Source organism: Rosa rugosa, chromosome 2 (genome assembly GCF_958449725.1).
Source record: "Rosa rugosa chromosome 2, drRosRugo1.1, whole genome shotgun sequence".
Taxonomy (NCBI): domain Eukaryota; kingdom Viridiplantae; phylum Streptophyta; class Magnoliopsida; order Rosales; family Rosaceae; genus Rosa; species Rosa rugosa.
The window spans coordinates 350,207-368,432 of record NC_084821.1 but is presented as its reverse complement, the minus strand read 5'-3'; the positions used below and the strand labels follow the sequence as shown (position 1 = coordinate 368,432).

The window sequence follows — 18,226 nt, the reverse complement described above, 5'->3', positions numbered from 1 at the left end:
AAAATGAGAGGAGAAATCAACATTGAATTAACAGCATCCACATAATGCATGCGCAATTGCCACAAGTAGTGTCCCTATTTATTATACAAAGAACGAAATGAAATATTACAACTTGCATTGAAAATGTCAATCTTTGTACAAATATGACACCCTCAAATTCAAAATTGCATCAGCCTGAACAAAGAATTCTAGCTAAGTTTGCTGACTTATATCAACCTTGAACTAAACATTCCTATTCCTTTCCTCCTATTTCCCCCTCATTTACAAGATCAAACCTACCCTATATTCATTCCCTCCAAAACAATCAGTTGTATGTACAAGGAAAATTACAAAACCCACGGAAAGCTCTCTTCCCTCTTTGATACCGCAGAAGCAAAGGATAGATATACTTGGAGGCCAAGTCAAGGGACAATAGATACACCAGTTCACATCACATCATGACATTCAATCTTACTGATTTTCACTGACGAATAACTCAACTCTCGGATGGATTGAGCTTGTAGAGCTGAGTTCTGCCAGAGGGTATCACCTGTCACCTGGCCCATTTTTGCATTTCAAGTTGTGAGAGAATCGCTCAGTGTCTGCCCGGCCTGTACATGAACAAGGCCTAATTAATTAGTGCTTTAAGACACTCAATAATTTCCAAACACCTTTGTTTCGGCAGCAAAGTTATTTTAGTACCTAATGTATTGGAAGTACATATTGAAATGAGAAGTGCAACAGGCATGCAATTTTGGTAATTCAAATATGATAGGGAAGAATATACAATTGTTTATAGCATCTGGAAAGAAACTAGAATATGAATGACACTTTGTTGTTTCTTCTAAAAACAAAAAACAAAACAAAAAATTTAAAAAGAGGAAGAAGAAGTGAGAGATGGAAGATTACCTTGTCAGCATGTTTTCTGATTTGTGGCCTCTAACCTGCCAGCAGGCAAACCTAGTCAACGTCCAGCCCAAGCATTCAAAATTTCTGCAAATACGCTCTCAGACCAAAGGAGAAGAAAATAACAGAAGAGCCACCACTGCATACTACAAGGCTTCCAAGGTTATTGATGCTTTTGTGAAAACAGAAAGAACAAATGGAGCTTCTTCGCCAGGGTGTATAGTCGTCGGCACTATTGTGTAACCTTTTGGATCTGGATCCAAAACCATTTCACAAGATATTTCTCGTGAATTAACATAATCTGTCCCGCCGACTGATTCATGTAGGTATATATTGTAAGCAGCTCGGCGGCCTCGAGTTTTGAGTATCCTCATCCCAATATAGAACATCATTGAATCATGACTGGATTGATAGTTTCTGAAACCAGCAACTGTTCTTGAGAAGCTCACACCCTAGGCAGAGAACATGTGAAAAAGGTCAATAAAAAAATGTAGCAATAAAAAGATAATTATGGATAAATCTGCAACAGGGGGTCCAAAAGATACCTGTGTCAACGTAATGAATACATGAATTGGAAATGAGGCATCTGGCCCTGTGGCCCTCAATCGGAATTGTGGATTTTGATGCCATGTCTCATAGTCTTGGCAGCCACCAGCACTATAACTTCGCCATTGGCCATGAACAGAGTAGCGCATCTCTGGGGGATAGATACGGCAAACATATATTGATCGAAAATGAATTTGGAAGTCTTGCCAGGACATCCAGAATATGCCATCTTTTGACTGTTAAAAGAGAACACAAACAATGTTATGATAAGAAAAGAAAAAAAAAAGATGACACCAATGGGATCAAATTGAATGGTTATAGATAGGCCATCAATGGTAACAACTCTGACATAGAAACCTTTCTTTCTGTCAGAGGAACTGAATGACTTAGGTAAACCCTCGGGGGTTAGCCCAGGTGATGATGTTGGGTGGGGTAAAGGAAACAACAAGGTAAGACTTATATGATGTGGAAAATGAATTACAATAAACAGACCTGTGGAATATGCTTCAGCTTATGCTTCATCCTATCAGTCCATTCAGGCGATGAGTCAGACCAGGGGCCATTCCACTCAACTTCATTGGCCCATGGATTGCGAATCTGAATAAGCTTGTGACCATCCACCTCTCTCACCTGAGTTAAAAAGATTAGCTAGTGTGACTAACTTTATCAAAATTTCATTTGGTTGCACATAAAAAGAAAATGTCTGGTGGGCGTTCCAACTCACCTGCAATAACGAGTAAGCATGACCTTGCACAATGCCACTGGAGGAAATATGTACATCTGAACCAGATGGACTTCCAGCACCCAGAAGAAATCCCTCTTGTTTGAAGCGCAACAATTGAGACCATAATCGACCACTCGCAAGATCAATTTGGGCCTGAGCACTCCTCATATCAATTTCTTCACCTGCACCTCCAGTGAGGTCTACAAGAGCATCTTGGACAAGTCCACCTTCTAATGCTTCATAGGAGCCATGCAATTTGGCATATGCCTTCTCCAGTAAAGAGACCCACAACTCGTTACCTTTTCTACTAGTAGCAAATGCTGGTTTACCCGGTGATTCACATGGAATCCAATCATCAACAACAACAGGAACCCACTCACCCTAAAGAAAAGTCAGGAACAAGCTTCGTTAGTAGTTATTTTTAATAGGAAACAGAACAATTTTATAGAAACAAGAACTTTAAAAAGACAATAGAGTAAAACAAAAGTCCACCCATACATCATTGGATACAACAAATGATTAAAGAGTTTTGTAGCTGTCCTAGTTAACATTAAGCAAAACCATCATCACTGTAGCCAGAAGTGAAGAATGTAAAGAATTTCCATTAGTCTATACTAAAAAAATATAGATCCAACAGACAATTTAAACCATTTTTTTTTTGTTACAATTCAAACCAGATTTGTAACTGAGCTTCTATGGATACAGATTTAAAATTTTAACTCGAAAGTATGAAGGCACCTGAATACAGAAGCGGACAGTGTAGATTCCTTCCTCATTATACTCTGGAGTAATAATAACTTCTGATATTCGAGAAACTTCCGTCAGAACAGCAACAGCACTCAAAAACCAACAATCACCCAGCCGACCCTATTTAGAACACAAAGTCACTTGTGGAAAATGCTGACCAGAATAAGAAGCAAATTTAAATGTCATTTTGATAAAGGGCCTAACCTGACAAACATCAGAAGGATTCACAGTGCCAGAAAATAAGCACGGCCGAGTAGCAAGCCTGCTCTCTTTTACAATATCAGCAGGCCTCATCCATTCTGAAACGACCTAGATTCGCAAAACCAAAAGTCATTTAATATCACACTCATTAAACCTAAAAAGTGGTCAGAAAAGTCAGAAAACTTACCTGCAACTTTGAAGGGGGATTTTCCGAATCTACAAATAGTGATTGATCATTTGGAGGAAACTCCTGATCAGTAAAATTTGTTTCTCCTCTTGCACAGAGAGCTTCTTTGACAGCCAATTCAACAGAAAGCATTCGTTGATTAATTTCTTCTTGCGTTTCCATCCTAGGTTTCCTAAACCTCCTGGCAAAGGAATCCAAATCAACCAGAACTCCATCACGCTCCGATCTTCTTTTCCTTCCACTAGAATATTGCCCATCCCAATCAACTTCATCCCTATCATAGAGATCTACATCGGCAGGATCACTATCCCATTCGTCAAGCTACTCAAGGAAAAGAAAAAAAAACAAGAATCAGAATTGGGTAACTTAACCACTTATATCATCAACCAAAAATACATACTCGATATTCGAGCATGGATATGTAATCATATAACATGACGAAAACAACATACTCTAGAAGGTGAATCTGCCCACTGCCAAGCATCTTCAGGAAAATCTATCATACTAGTATCAGCTGACCCAACAGCTGTATGGAGAGCAGCAATATCATCCTCCGTTAAGCACCTTCCCCATAGAAACACATCCATAATATGCATCTTGGACTCAGCCCCTTCACTGTCTGACCTCCCAAATGCATCCATATCTGTAGGCGGTCTAACACCTACCCAAACTTCTGTTCCTTGCTCCCAAATAGTATTACCCACATGCAATGGTAAACCAGTCTGGTAGCCATCAAAACCACCATCAAGATAGCAAGTTGCCTCACCTAAATCAGCATCAATTGTCATGGTTACCAAATGCCACCTGAAATGTAAGTAAGGACTCCAGTGAGATTTGACAGCTATCAACAAAAACGTATACATGGCTGAAAGAGCATGATTAAGCGCGCACTGATTTCCTCTCCCCAACACTCACTAACAAAAAAAAAAAACCTGGCCTCACACACATGTACAACACAAGGTTGTAAGAAGGATAACGCCAATATTATATTTAGGAAAGACAATGCTAATAATTTTGTTTGGAAAAGGACAATGCCCAAACCTTCCATCTGCAATACTAGTTGCACTAATACTCCACTCCTTTGCAACAGTAGTTTGTCTGTCGCCTTTAGTGATCAATCTAAGCCCAACTTGTCCAGCTTCAATTCCTTGCTCAGAACCGGCGACCAATATTTCCCAACAAACTTTCTTTTGAAACTCAGTGCCTAACAGGCAAACAGGCCCAGACACAGGTTGGATCATCACTGCAATGGAAAAGCTGATCTTCTGACTTTGACAGATGCTAGAATCAATCTGGCCACAGTGCCTGCCACTTGTTGTCGGTTCATCATCTAGAACGCATACAGCACCGGAAATTCCTGTCTGCCAATAGCATTAACAACCACAGTTTTCACAATTAGGTTTGTTGCAGCTTATAGAAATGAGCTTAGATCCAGGAAAGGAAAAGTCCAAGCTAAACTAAGCCGAAAGATAAATTAGAGAGATGTATAAAAAATAAAAATAAAAATAAAATTTTGATATAAGGTAAAACAGAAAAGCAATAGCATATAAACCCCCAAGGACTCAACGGATTTATTGGTCCATGAGATGATTGATTACATGGTATGACCACATAAAACCCCTTGGACGTGGTCCATGCCTTGTATCTCACTCTCTATTTGTTTCCATCTGAGACAATCTCTCATGTGTGATTTCAACTTTAGGTATATCAATCTATCCTAGAAGGCGAAAATCTCTCATATGATTTCAATCTAAGTATAACAGTTTATTCTAGAAGGCTACCCTGGGAATAACATTCCCAAATCCAGGCTACAAAAAAAAAAAAAACCATCACAGAGAAAACATTAGAACATGCAAGACAAAGTACTCCTGTGGCCTATAGGTCTTGTATTATCAACTTATGTGGATGCCATTAAGACTAAAATATATTGAATAAAGTCCAGATAACATCTGAGATTTGAAGCTTCTTTTCATTAATAAAAATGGTGTTGCTATCACTTATAAAGTTATAATGATTTACTTGAAATAGTTTGATATTATATAAGATAGAACACCTGCAGTGCTCGCCGAGTTAACTGAGCTGTGCGTATGCGACGCGCAATGCTTGAGACTCTCTCTCGAGCAAAAGAATCATCAAGAACAGAATCACCCCCTACTGCACGCACTGCAGCTGCCACAGCTGCAGCTTCCCTGCTGCCAGCATTAGGAATGGAGGAAATTAAAGACGCTTCTATCTCCTTCCATTTGCGTTCTTCCTTCTCCAAGAGAGCCTTTCTTCTCTCTTTGCCTTTCCCCTCCTCTTCACGTCTTTGCATTAAGAGTTCCTCTTCCATCTCCTTTTCTCTTATGTAACTACAGAACAAATATATTATGACAATTAGTCACACCGAAAATGGTCATAATAACATAGAGATAACAAAATGTTAGAAAAGATCTGTACCTCTCCTGAATAATCTCAAACTGCCTACGATCCTCTGGCATCCATTTTTTTATTTTCTTGGCACTTAAGTCTGCAAATCCTATGCTATCAAGAAAGAGTCTCAAGCGTACCTCATCCTAGCACAACCCATGAACACCGTCATCAATATTTACAGTAGAACTAATATATCATAGCTGTCAAGCAACAATATTCATAATTTACCTGTACTCGTTCTGCCTTAGCAGTCAAACCAAGCAAAAGAAGCAGATAACCACCAAATTTATCCCACATATATACCCATTCAGTATCAATCGCCTCTTCCAAAGCCAATATTCGTGCATGAGCACACATCTCTCTTCGGTGATCAATACTACTTGTTGGCTCATGGCGGAAAGTCCTTCCATATCTCATTCTTCCGAAGAATGATCCTGCAACTAACTCCTCATTTCTTAAGCGATCTCTCAATTTCATGACATCTGCTCTGGGAAGCACAAAATTTCCTGCCCTATCACGCATTATCGTGGGATCTCCAACCAAAAGAGCAGCTGAACTGGCAGACCTTTGTGGAGCCGAATAAGTTCCAGATAAAGCATTTCTGGTCTGCATGGTTAAGAAATAACTTCCAGTTACATACAAATACATCACTCCTTATCAAACAAAATGAAAATTCAGCTTTAGAAACAAAGACACATTAAAGACGACATATTAACATTTGCACAAGCAAGAGGTTTATTATGGTGTAATAGTAAAATGCTAGTCAGTCTATGGTGATAGTAACTTTCAGTACTCATTGAGTATCATAGATTTATAAGCATTTCATTTAATCTCAACAGTCAAATGCCGCGAGGAAGGACACACATTGCTGATAAGAAGTAAAGAGTATTGCAGTTAGTTACAATACTGTTATGATATCCAACTGATAACTTTTAGCTAATTATTGTTTTTTATCTGAAAAGAAACAGATTTTATTGATCAAAACAAAGATACAATAAAGAAAGTGGACGAGTACAAAACAAAACCCAAGATGCTACAATAACAGCTGGCCTAGGAGACAGATAACTCACCCTTGGTCTAAGATAAGAGGTCCCCATTTCTTGCTATGGTAATTATTGAGCTATGCCCAACCAAATAACCTAATATGTTTAATTGCTAGCTCTATGCAAGCTATATTTATTATTTATTCACGATAGCTTATCACAACACAAATACTTATGTGTGTTTCTACCATGTACATATGGGAAATTCAAGAACAATGCTTGAAAAAACAGCTTATAATAATATTACTCAGACCTTGGTGGCAGATCTAGCAATAGCTTGAACAACGGTTTCTTTACTAAGAAAGTGTACTGCATCTTCCATCATCTAGACATGAAAATGAACATTTAGTCAGACAAAAGAACATGAGAGAATGAGATAGAGATTTTATAGCATATAGAAACAAGTAATCTATAGTTAAGATCTCGAGCCATTTTCACTAATGACATAAATACTTAAATAGTTTCAAAATTACAAATTTGAATTAAGAGCCAAATGAAAAAATCTAGAGGAAACTGCACAAACCTTGAGAGTCAAGCAGGGACGAGAGAAAGCAAACCCAAAGGCAGCAACAAGAGTAATTGCTGATACAGCGGCACCAGCAAATGGTGGATAAATTTTCAAACTCGCAACAACACCCCAGCCCTCAGTTGCCAATGCAATCCCATAAAGCACAAGAAATGCAGCACTATTATGGAACACAAATTACAAGTATCAGATAAAAACATATGGTCAAGCTAAACTGCATGCATATCACATGCTGATACTGACAAGAAAGAGAGAAAATTACACGGGATATCTGACAAACCTGACATTCTTTGCACAGTCTGCATGAGCATCATAAACATAAACAGGGAGAACTCTTGGAGAATAAACAACTATAGGAGGTGAAAGAAGAACCTGCACCAAAGGTCATGTAACACAGAATCAAGGGGATTGAGATAATAGAGACAAGAAGAAATTAAATACTAGTGTGAGCATCTAAAATAAGAATACAAATATATTCAATTCAACTCACAGTCAATGCCCTCCCGGCAAGAAGAAACAAAAACAAAAAGTAGCCGACAGAAGCACCGACAAATGGTTTATCTGAATAAAACGAGTAAAGATGATAGGATTAGTATACAAGTGTTAAAGAGACAGTGATGCAATAATAAGAATGAATACAAATTATTATCACCTTCAAACCATCCAACAAGAAGTGCAGCCAGTGCCAAAAGAAAAGCGAGGAAACAAACAAAGAATGTCTGGGTCCTTGTCAAATAAAAGTTGTTTGAGGCCCAATGATGTATAGCACCAATAGCCAGTACAATCATGAGAAGAACTAAAAGAAATGATACCCCAATCTGTTGTTAAGTCAAAAGAAGCCCGTTAGAGAGCCCAACTACCTTGAAATTGATAGAATCTAGGACAAGAATTGGTCCTCTCTTACCGTCCATGGTGTAACTACGACTATAACAGCTGCTATTGCTCCGAGCAGAAGTAGAAGACCGATGGTTACAAAGATATAAACACCCCGAGAAAGCTTCCAATTATCATCCTTCCTGGAAAAATGAATTCCATAGCATTTCACCACAATGTCTAAACACACCAAGCCATGGATTTCAGCCGCAAAACAGTTACAAGAAAGCAAGGAGTTCACTTACCATTTATACAACCCCGAGCACAGAGACAGAAATGCTGGAATGCAAATTAAAGGAAGTAAAGCAGCAAGGAAATCACCCTTTGTTGGAACTTGGTCATCTCTAGATTTCACAACCTCAATATAGGATGCACCACAAAATGACACGAGGACAGCTGCAAAAAGAGGGGAGTTCCATACAATTCTTGAGAAAACATAAAACAGGCTTCAAGTACCAATGATGTTCAATAGAAAACTAAGTCTTGAAGCAAGAAAATCTAGAAAAACTCACCTGTAAATATCCCGACACACACAGCAGAAAACATGGAGAACCGGTAAGATGCAAACCATGAAACAATTGGCAGTACACCAGTAACCAGTAAAGCAATGGCAGAAGCCATAGCCCAGCCAATGTACACAGATGATGCATAAGGAGATGTAAAGCTTTTCTGTTCACCCGTCCATCCTTTGTAATTTAAGTCATCCAAGGGCTTTGCAGACACTATTGCACCGAGAGCTAATACAGATCCAGTAAATAATGTTGTGCAGAAGACAAGAATAACACCCTGGAAAAGTAAAAGATGGAATTAGAATTGCCCGGAATTTCAAGTCAACTACAAATTTAACGAGTGAAAAGTAGAAGAAAAGCTACTATTCAAGCAACTGAAGTGAGACACGTCCAGGGCAAATGAATCTGAACGCCAAAGTACTCATAAAGTTTGAACCTCAAACTAAATCAATGACATTTTAGGTATTACCAATTAAAAATAAAGCCAATCGACAAATATTCAGCATATAAGATATCACTTCATAGTCCTATGTGTATACTGGGAAATGACATTTATAGAGCTAAATTGTTGTCTCCAGACTATCACCCATCATACACCACGATTTACATGTAATTGCTCCAGAAATGATTAGCTTTTGGATATAGTGTTTTTTATGATTTATATATTTTAAATGAACAACACATTAAGTAGTGGGATGTAAGAGCAACCAAGCCCATCAGTGTGCAGACCATGTCATGCAGTTGTTATACAACCCCGACACCCAGTAAGAGCCTATTCAAAACCTAATAAATCTACACTGCTCAAGGGTTCACATTAAACTTGGTGTAAAATGCATGAACAAAAAACCTCTTTTGTTCCCCGAATTTGATGGTTCCCTGCAGGACCTGCACAATGTAATTGAGGAACCCAAAATTGGTAGCCATTACGGATCCATGTAGGAATGGCAACAGAAAGGCATGCCACCATGAGGGGAACAGTCAAAGACAATCCCAGAAGAACTGATGATTTGCTGCAAAAGAAAGAGCATATATTCAATGAAACAGAAAAAAAAAACCTACCGGCTTAGGGGCAGTTGCTATTATACAACTTCGAGAAAGTATTGGACAAGCAAACCAGATATAATTGATTTATAAAAAGAGGTGAAAACAAAGAAAATCGAAAGGTATTTGCAACTATATATTGGTCAAAAACAGTTGACAGGAAGACAGTACTATACTATTGGGCATTTGACAAAATGGTATCTTGATTAATACATTTTGAAAAAGGTGCATGAGACGAATGGGCATCTTGATGACAGGAAGTCCACATCAGGAAAAAATTAAAATTAAAAATTAAAAAAAGAAAAGAAAAAAAAGAAAGCAGGAAAGAGTCAAAAGAACCTAAATGACAAACACCTAATCAAGCCAGAATTCCTAAACCATAACTGCCTTCCAAATCCAAAAAATAAAAAGCACTGAAACAGTTTCCCACAAATTAACACTCCCAAAAGCACATGCACCCTCTTAAGACTTCAAAAATCCTCCAATTTCTGTCCACCTAAAGGCTTGATAATGAATTCATAGGCTTGATGTTAAATAGACACTGGTTTGGCAAGAGAGAATATCCCTTTTAAGACAAAATATTATAGAAAAAGTTTCAAGACTCTTTTACACACAAGGAGAGGGAGAGGGAGAGAGAGAGAGAGAGGAGAGAATGGGGGGGGGGGCATCTTCTGTTCATTCAGACATTGTTAATCCTTTCAACAAATCTTTATACAATTGATACCAAAAAGTTTAAAAGAAAGGACTTAGTTTTCTCCATATGTGATGCGCCCTATTCTCCAAATAAATGTCAAAAGAAGAAAACAAATTGGTTTTCATATAAAAGAAAAAATTACTCGAGTGATTACATGAAAAGAACATACCTCAAGAAGGAAAGCAATAATCCAACGCAGGTGCTCAGCAGCCAAGCAACAAAACCATACTAAAGAAACATGACATTTTAAGAGTCAACATAAGCAATAATATAATAACTTTAGATCCAAAAAAATGTCACAGTACAATTAGCAATACAGGAAGAATAATATCAAAACCATCATCCAAACAAAATTACAATATCAAAATCAGTTGAGGAGGAAGAGATGAAAGTATAACACCAACTTCCAACCCAATAAAATATACCAGCAAAGTATGTAGTAAATACCTTGCGTGGCTTAGAGGTCATGGCCATTTCTTCTGCTTGAAGAGATCGAAGAAAAGCCATGATTGAACAGACCACAGGAGATAACAGCAGCACCGCAAACCCAAATTCAAACTGTAAAGATAAAATTTCATAAGTTTTGTACTGGTACAATATAACTACAGGTGTAACATTTATAGAATAAACTTACAAACTAATAGAATAATAATGTAGAGTAAAATGAGCCCTTACTCACCTGTTGATGTGTCGCATTTATTATTTTGATTATCTTTGGACGGACAATTGCCACAGCAATTGTTTCGAGGATGAAAACAAAACTAAAGAGAACCCATGCTCTCTCTGGGGTACCTACTACATGGTGCAAAACAATCCTAGATAATTGGAGCCATTTTTCAAGCCCGTGAAGCCTCAGTTCTTCTGATAAAGAGATTTGATTGGGTAAACCATTATCCACACTGTTTGAGTCAGCTATGGTGATATCTGTATTGTCACGATGATCCCTATCAGCATCCAAACTACTTCTTTGAAGTAATGCCAGAATGGTTGGATCCAAGCTCTTCTCCTTCAACATCATAACAAAGTTAGGATCCAGTCCTTTATCCTGCAAAAGATTAACTAGTTCAAGGTCACCTTGTCTTCCCCTCTTCTTTAGCATAGATGTTATCCTGGGGTCATTCAACCTTTCTTGCAATGCAAAAGCTAAATTCAAATCTAAAGTTTGTTGACTTGCAGAATTTGATGCACTGGATTCACAGCCTTGGCTTTCAAGACCACTGCTAGAACAAACCACCAATGCGCTATTTTGATCGCAATTTTTGTCAGTAAAGGAAGTTCCCACTTCAGGCTCTTGGATTACTGAACGACAGGAACTGCTACACAATGCTATACTTGGCCTCCCACTATCTATGCTTTTATCACTATTAATCCCCTCGTGAGAACTCGCAGTTCGTAATAGAACATTACTCCAGTTATTAGCATCAACCGTGCTCTGTGTTGCGCTCCTGTTACTTGCTTCAACAACATTACCGAGGCAACCTGCTTCAACACTACTACTGCGTTTCATGCTTGAGCCACAACCTTCAGACGAGCTTGATGAACTGTTCTGTTCTTTTTTGCGGAAACCCTCTCTGAGGCGAATAACAGTACTCTGTAAGGCATCTCTCCTTGCAGCCAATGGGTTTGTTACAGATAAATGACGAGAAACAGAAGCACCTAATAAAACAGATGCTACAACTGCATAACTAATGCAGTGCCCCAAATACCTGAGAGAAAGAAATGGCAATATCTATGACGACCATGAAAAACCAAAGCAGTGGCATTACAATTAAAGTATCAAAGATGCACATACCAGTAGTGAACGCCGAAGCAAATGAGAAAAATTCGAGATGTGCCGGCAACAAATAATGCTGCTACACGACTATTAAGGAGTTCGAATCCATATAAACATGCTCCCATGTTCCAATCTACAGCATTATTGATGAGAGAATTAATAAATAAATCCCATGTGATTCATACAAATAGATAAACATGGTGATTTGGTTTACCAAGAATTATCACAGCAGCTGATGTAATGGCTCCAAGCCAACGTGCGTCCTTTGCAGTAAGTCCATATAGGATTGAGTACACGAGAAGAACTACAAGTGAGCCAAGGTAAAGAAGCCCAAGATGTGAAGCCCTACAATCAAGTGATAAAATGGGAAAATGAGGAAAGTAATTGAACAAAATTCTGGGAACCAGAAAGAAAAAGTGCACTACATAAAGGCACAAGTCTATTATAAAAACCAACATCAATGAGACTTGAACCAACCATGCCATTTCTCCCTAACGGAGGGCAAAAACCTGGAGAAAGTCCACAAAGTTTAAGATAAGTAAATAAGGTCTAGACCATTTATTAACTGCGAAAGTGATCTACTCACCATCCCTCTTTTATCTGGAATATTTTAATAAGTATCGATAAGGATTATTTAGACCATTTCTTTACTGAAAAGAGATCTGTTCACCGTCCCTCTTTTATTAGGAATTGGATTCATGCAAAACAAAAAACTTGAGAATATCAACAAAACGCTGTGAAAGAGGCACAACTAATCACTTTACAAGCATTTATTAAACAGAGGACAGGGGAAAAGAAGAAGTGCAACTACTTCAGAGTTGGACTAGCAACTCCTAACTGATACCAAGCAAAAGTTCAACTGCGAAAATAAAACATGAACTTAGGGGGCTTGCCTGCTAGATTGTCGAGGATATAACTCATTCGGATCTGGTGGTTCTGGTAAACAGGCCACAGGACCTACTTCTATACAATCAGAATAAGCAAATTTGTATGCCTTCCTCACATACTCATCGACATCTAAGCCATTTCCTGCACATATAAACAGAGATTACAGGAGGAAAACATTTTGATAGCAGAAATTACAGATTATCACTTCAGTTAGATAAACATCTTTCAATTGAGAAACATAATGCATTGAAGAAAAATATACTAAATGGGATAGGATTTGCAAGGTACCATTAAACACCATTCTACAGATAAAGAGCATGTTGATTGCCAAGGCAATTGCTGATACACCAAAAAAGAAACCAGAAGGCGAATACCGCTGAGATGCTTTTGAACCAGCTGTAACATATACAGCACAGAGTTCATAGGCACAGAGAAGGGCAACAGCAAGAAGAAGAAGAATAGCAACAGCCCCTGTTTAATATAAGATTTCAAACCAAGTTTAATACTTGCATAAAATCTGTAAATAGACAGTATAAGAACATAAATATGAAAAGCAAAAACTTAGATATTTCCAGCCACTATAATTAATCAAACTAGATCCCCAACAAAACCTTCAATTATCTAAGTATATGCGAGTAACTTCCACATGAGTGCACTAATAGACCTATCAAGTATCCATCATTAATTTTTTTTTTTTTTTTAAGGGGAGTATCCATCATTAATATCACAACCTGAATTTATTTAGCATTGACATTCTATAGCTATTTATCCAGTAGCAGACTGGCAGTAAGCCAGGACCAGGGATAGCCAGCCTCAGCTAACAATGTTTGTTCACTTATAATGCATGTAGAACTATGTGCCATAACTAACTCATCAACCATATGACGACCAAGGCACCATTTGCAATAACAACTCTGTGTTCATAAAGACAATACCTTGCCAGGCTTTCTTATTATCTTAAGAAATTCAGATCTTACTACCTCTTTACATTTACTAAACCATCATATTAAGAAAAATAAAGTTGATATATCAATTAGGAAAAGGTCCAAGAAATACATACTTGAGCTCTGCCATTGCGTTCGCCACCAAAGCATGATTGAATAGAAAGCCAGTAGAAGAGCAGTACCAGCCATAATAACAGCCAGACCAATTATATGTCGATCCAATATTACAACCAACCAGCTTCCCCATATGATTAGTACAAGAACTGGAGAAATGACAAGAATCCATGCAGAGAGTGACAGAAAACCACATACTATATCCAGCTGGGGTCCGTGTAAGATATCTGGCCATTTCCTGGCGAATATCCAACTGAAAAGACAAACAGAGGTGACACAATTATAATTGGAGTTAAAGCCACAGTGAGTGAGAGAAGAATGACTGTATGAATGAGTTAAGCATCCAAACTTAAATCAATTACATCAATGACAAACAAATACCGTTAATAGTCACAATAGGGTAGATAAGTACATAATACAACGTCATCATTAAGCTAAAGGAACAAGTAGAAGGCTTCCAAAGAATCAAAGATACCAATCTATTTTCACATCTGCATTTATAAACAATTGTACCAGACATCACCTATTCATTATTCCTCACTCAGTAATAAGGTCAGAAAAGAAATGCAACTTTCACTCTAATACAATGCCTCTTTGATGCAATTCATAATTTATCATTTGTTAACCAACCCTGTCAAGAACATAATTAAAGACGGGATAAATCCAGGTCTTTGACATCCATGGTATTGTTCCACTTGTACAAAATAGAGAGTCTAAAATTGTTTGTGCTCCAGCAAAGCAAGCCCTCCAATAGGAAATGATCCTTACTCCTTAACTTTGGATGAAGAAACCACACGGATGTACATCAACGCAAGAAATGCTTATCAGGCACATGTGTGGCCGCACATATCCAATAAAAATAAGGGTCAGGGTTTGAAATATCAGGTGATACTCTGATAAATTTGCCAATATTTCCTTTTTCACAAGGGTCAATATTTCGTAGCACTCAACAAATGCACTCCTCAATTCCGATATATCAGACATATCTGTCCTTCAGTGTGAGTGCCGATATCCTCTAAATTGAGAAAGATATCAAGCATGCAAAAGGAAACTATTTTGAAAAATCATTTGGACCCATTACTATTTAATTTAAAAGTGTCATACCAAAATCTTCCCCACAAAGTTAATAAAACTCTAAACTTTGTATCCAAACCAAAATAAATAAATTTATTGTCATAACTCTTGTACACAAAACCCAAAATTTATGAAGGTCTAACCAGCAATAATTTACTGTAATCTTCAGTTTCCAAACAAAACCAGATATAAGAGTGATTAAGGTAATGCATTGATGAAATTTTTACCTAATTACAGTTCAGGTCCATACATTGCAAGTACAATACTGATTAAGGTAATGCATTTGATTTACTCTTTAGTCTTGGCAAATATAGGAAGAATCTTTCTCCACCACTTGACCTTACTTGGTTCAAAAACCAAAACGTATACTCTGCTGTTAGACCTCTTAAAAAACCAAGCGGCTGAGTTAATACAAAATCAGCTAGTTAACATCAAAGAAGGAAGAGCCTCATCGACCTCTTTGACCAGATTCTTGCTCTTGTGGATGAGTGTCTCCTACGTTTGGAGGTTCAACAAAAGCTCAAAGTCTCAAACTTTATGCAATGGGAAAGAAAAATATAAAAGCTCAGACTCTAGAATTCTCACTCCTTTACACCCAAATCTGTCACAACCCAAACTCTTCTCGGAGCCCTCAATTTCAACAACTTGAAATTCCTTTAAACCCAAAATTTCCAACCTTGCATACTGAATGTAGCCCTCCTTAGCCTCTATCTATAAACCCAATAGGCAACCCATAAACTACATTTGCCACTGCTAACATGAAATTCTAACTAAACTACAGTTCCAATGCAGATATGAACAAGTAGATCAATGCAACCATGAATTACAATCTACTAGCATAAGTTAAGGCAATGCATTAAATCTACTCTTTAGTGTTGGCAGATACAGTAAGCTATAAATTTTCGAAAAATTCGAAAAAAACTTGGTGAAGTTACCTGTAGATCCTCCACGGCCTCCAATTCACAAGCCAGAGTATAGAAAACGAAGCAGAACCCAGAACGGAGAAAAGGGTTCCTGAAATGACGCATGCGAGCAGCACGTGACGCTCATCTCCTTCCATGGCTTCCCTCTCTCTCTTTCTCACTTAGATAACACATGCATTTCCCCCAACTTCCAAATTCAGTGGAAAAGAATCGAACTTGGTAAATGAGGTGGGCACCCAGTAGCCTCAATTGGCTAGAATGGCAGTAGCATGGTGGTGAATTCAGAGGAAATGGGTCATATTGGAAACTGGTTTTGAGGTTTGGGACTAGGGTTTGGAGCTGAAATTGGAGCTGGGCAGTAAAGGAGGAGCTGAACAAGGGTGAAAGCCCAGGTTTTGGGTCAACAAGAAGATGATGGGAGGAGGAAATTAGGGCTTGATTGGTTAAAAAGAGTTTGGCTTTTATGTTTGTTTGGGGTTTTTTCTCACAGATTGTTTTCAGAGGGAGAAAGAGTAAAGATTAAAACCCTACTGAGATATATCTTTGTGTGAACTGTGAAGTGAAAAAAAGGGAAGAGCTTTTTCAGAGAGAGAGAGAGAGACACACAGATAACTAAATTAAAATTATTTTTCAGTAGGGAAAAAATAAATAATCAAAAAGTAAGGAGAGTGGCCATAAAATAACAGCTATCTCTGTGCCATTGAGGGACTAATACTCACTTTTTGGGTTGTGCGCGTGTGTGCCACGCGCAGATTGAGTGGAAGGAGAAGTCTAGTTGGGGGGTACTTGGCTCCTGGCTATTGGGAGGTGGTGTGAGAGTGAGAGTAGGAGTGGAAATTTCAGGGGGTGACCAGTGTATATATTCAGACAAGAAAACAAAAGCCTGAAAATTCAATAAGACTTGCCACAAAAGGGGCCACATTTAGGAGTTTAATATATTTAGGGAGTCAAGATTGTTTGCCATGGGAGTGATTAATTTCTTCATTTCTTGAATTAGTAGGTGTAGAATAATGTGATCCTACTACAGTGTTTGTTTAATTAGGTAAAGAATTAGAGGAGGTGGGTTTATTTTTCTTTAGTATTATAATTCTTGTGATTGACTTGTGCCCCCCGACTGGTCTTTGACGGAAGGAGGAGGAGTAAACTTTTCTATTGTAACTTCAAAAACTAGCTAGATGGGGATTTTGAAATGAGGTGTCCTTGGTCCTTGCTGCTATGTCAAATCAAATGCAAAGCAACCCAGAGCTGAGCTAATATAGCCAAACTGTCAGCTGCACAATTTCCCAATTGATTTGGCTTTGGCTGAGACCATTTGAACAGCAAGGTCTGGAGTACCTCAACTTGTTGGCTCCAAGTAAAGGCTTGACCACCATGAATGAAATGTAGAAGAGCTTCCCAGTTGGCAGCAATAGGCAGTATTAAGCTTGAAACAATCTTCTGTTATTAATTAATTTCAATCTGGGCCTCTTCTTTGTTGTCATTACTCTTGAGTTTGTAGAGGAAGACCCAAAATGCCAAGAAAAGACTTGGGGTAAAAATACAAAAGTGCTTATTATATGTTAGGTTGTAAAAGATGGTGTAAGATTTCAGTACACTAAGAACTCTGGCAAAGATGAAAATTGCAGATAGAAATTGCGTGGAGCTGCTCAAGATCGTTTATCACTTTGTGGGGCAAACAGAAAAAACCCAAAAACCCATTTCATGCTGCGCAATACGGGCTTCGTTTAGGGCCTAAGTTTGTCATAAGGACCTAAACTTGAACAAAGACATGTCACAAAAGTAGGGTCTTCCATGAAGACAAAGTCGTAGGATGACCTATTTGAATCCTAAAGTACTACGTTGAAAATGAAATGAGAGGTATTCAAATGCTAAAAACTTTGGGACTTTTACATATATTGATAATTTCTCACGGAGTTTGTATTTTGGTAAAATATCCTTTCTTGTTCTTTCATTTATGGTCAATGCCTCTTCTCAATGTCGAATCCAACATTCCAACCATTTGTTTGACCTCATTTAATGTTGAACAAGTCTATCACAACACCTGCGATTAGCTACTAAAATAAGGTTAAGTTTATCACAACATTTACTGATGTATGTTGGAAAGTCCATCAGAACAGGAAT

General features: G+C 38.0%; 1 protein-coding gene across 1 annotated transcript; it reads right to left on the bottom strand.

Annotated features, from left to right (window-relative positions):
* Positions 1-95: 95 nt before the first annotated feature.
* Positions 96-16,722, bottom strand: LOC133732886 (calpain-type cysteine protease DEK1). Its single transcript, XM_062160487.1, has 31 exons — positions 16,118-16,722; positions 14,111-14,361; positions 13,339-13,521; positions 13,056-13,191; positions 12,377-12,507; positions 12,181-12,295; positions 11,068-12,094; positions 10,836-10,946; positions 10,558-10,616; positions 9,501-9,663; positions 8,657-8,930; positions 8,390-8,540; positions 8,176-8,287; positions 7,924-8,089; positions 7,762-7,832; positions 7,552-7,643; positions 7,269-7,431; positions 6,999-7,070; positions 5,931-6,308; positions 5,730-5,845; positions 5,344-5,641; positions 4,332-4,651; positions 3,743-4,094; positions 3,291-3,611; positions 3,107-3,211; positions 2,894-3,022; positions 2,156-2,536; positions 1,924-2,061; positions 1,431-1,667; positions 889-1,337; positions 96-590 (listed from the first exon to the last, which is right to left on the bottom strand). Exons 1-30 carry the CDS (start codon positions 16,240-16,242, stop codon positions 1,032-1,034), a joined length of 6,483 nt encoding a protein of 2,160 aa, XP_062016471.1. The 5' UTR covers positions 16,243-16,722; the 3' UTR covers positions 96-590; positions 889-1,031.
* Between the last annotated feature and the right edge of the window lie 1,504 nt (positions 16,723-18,226).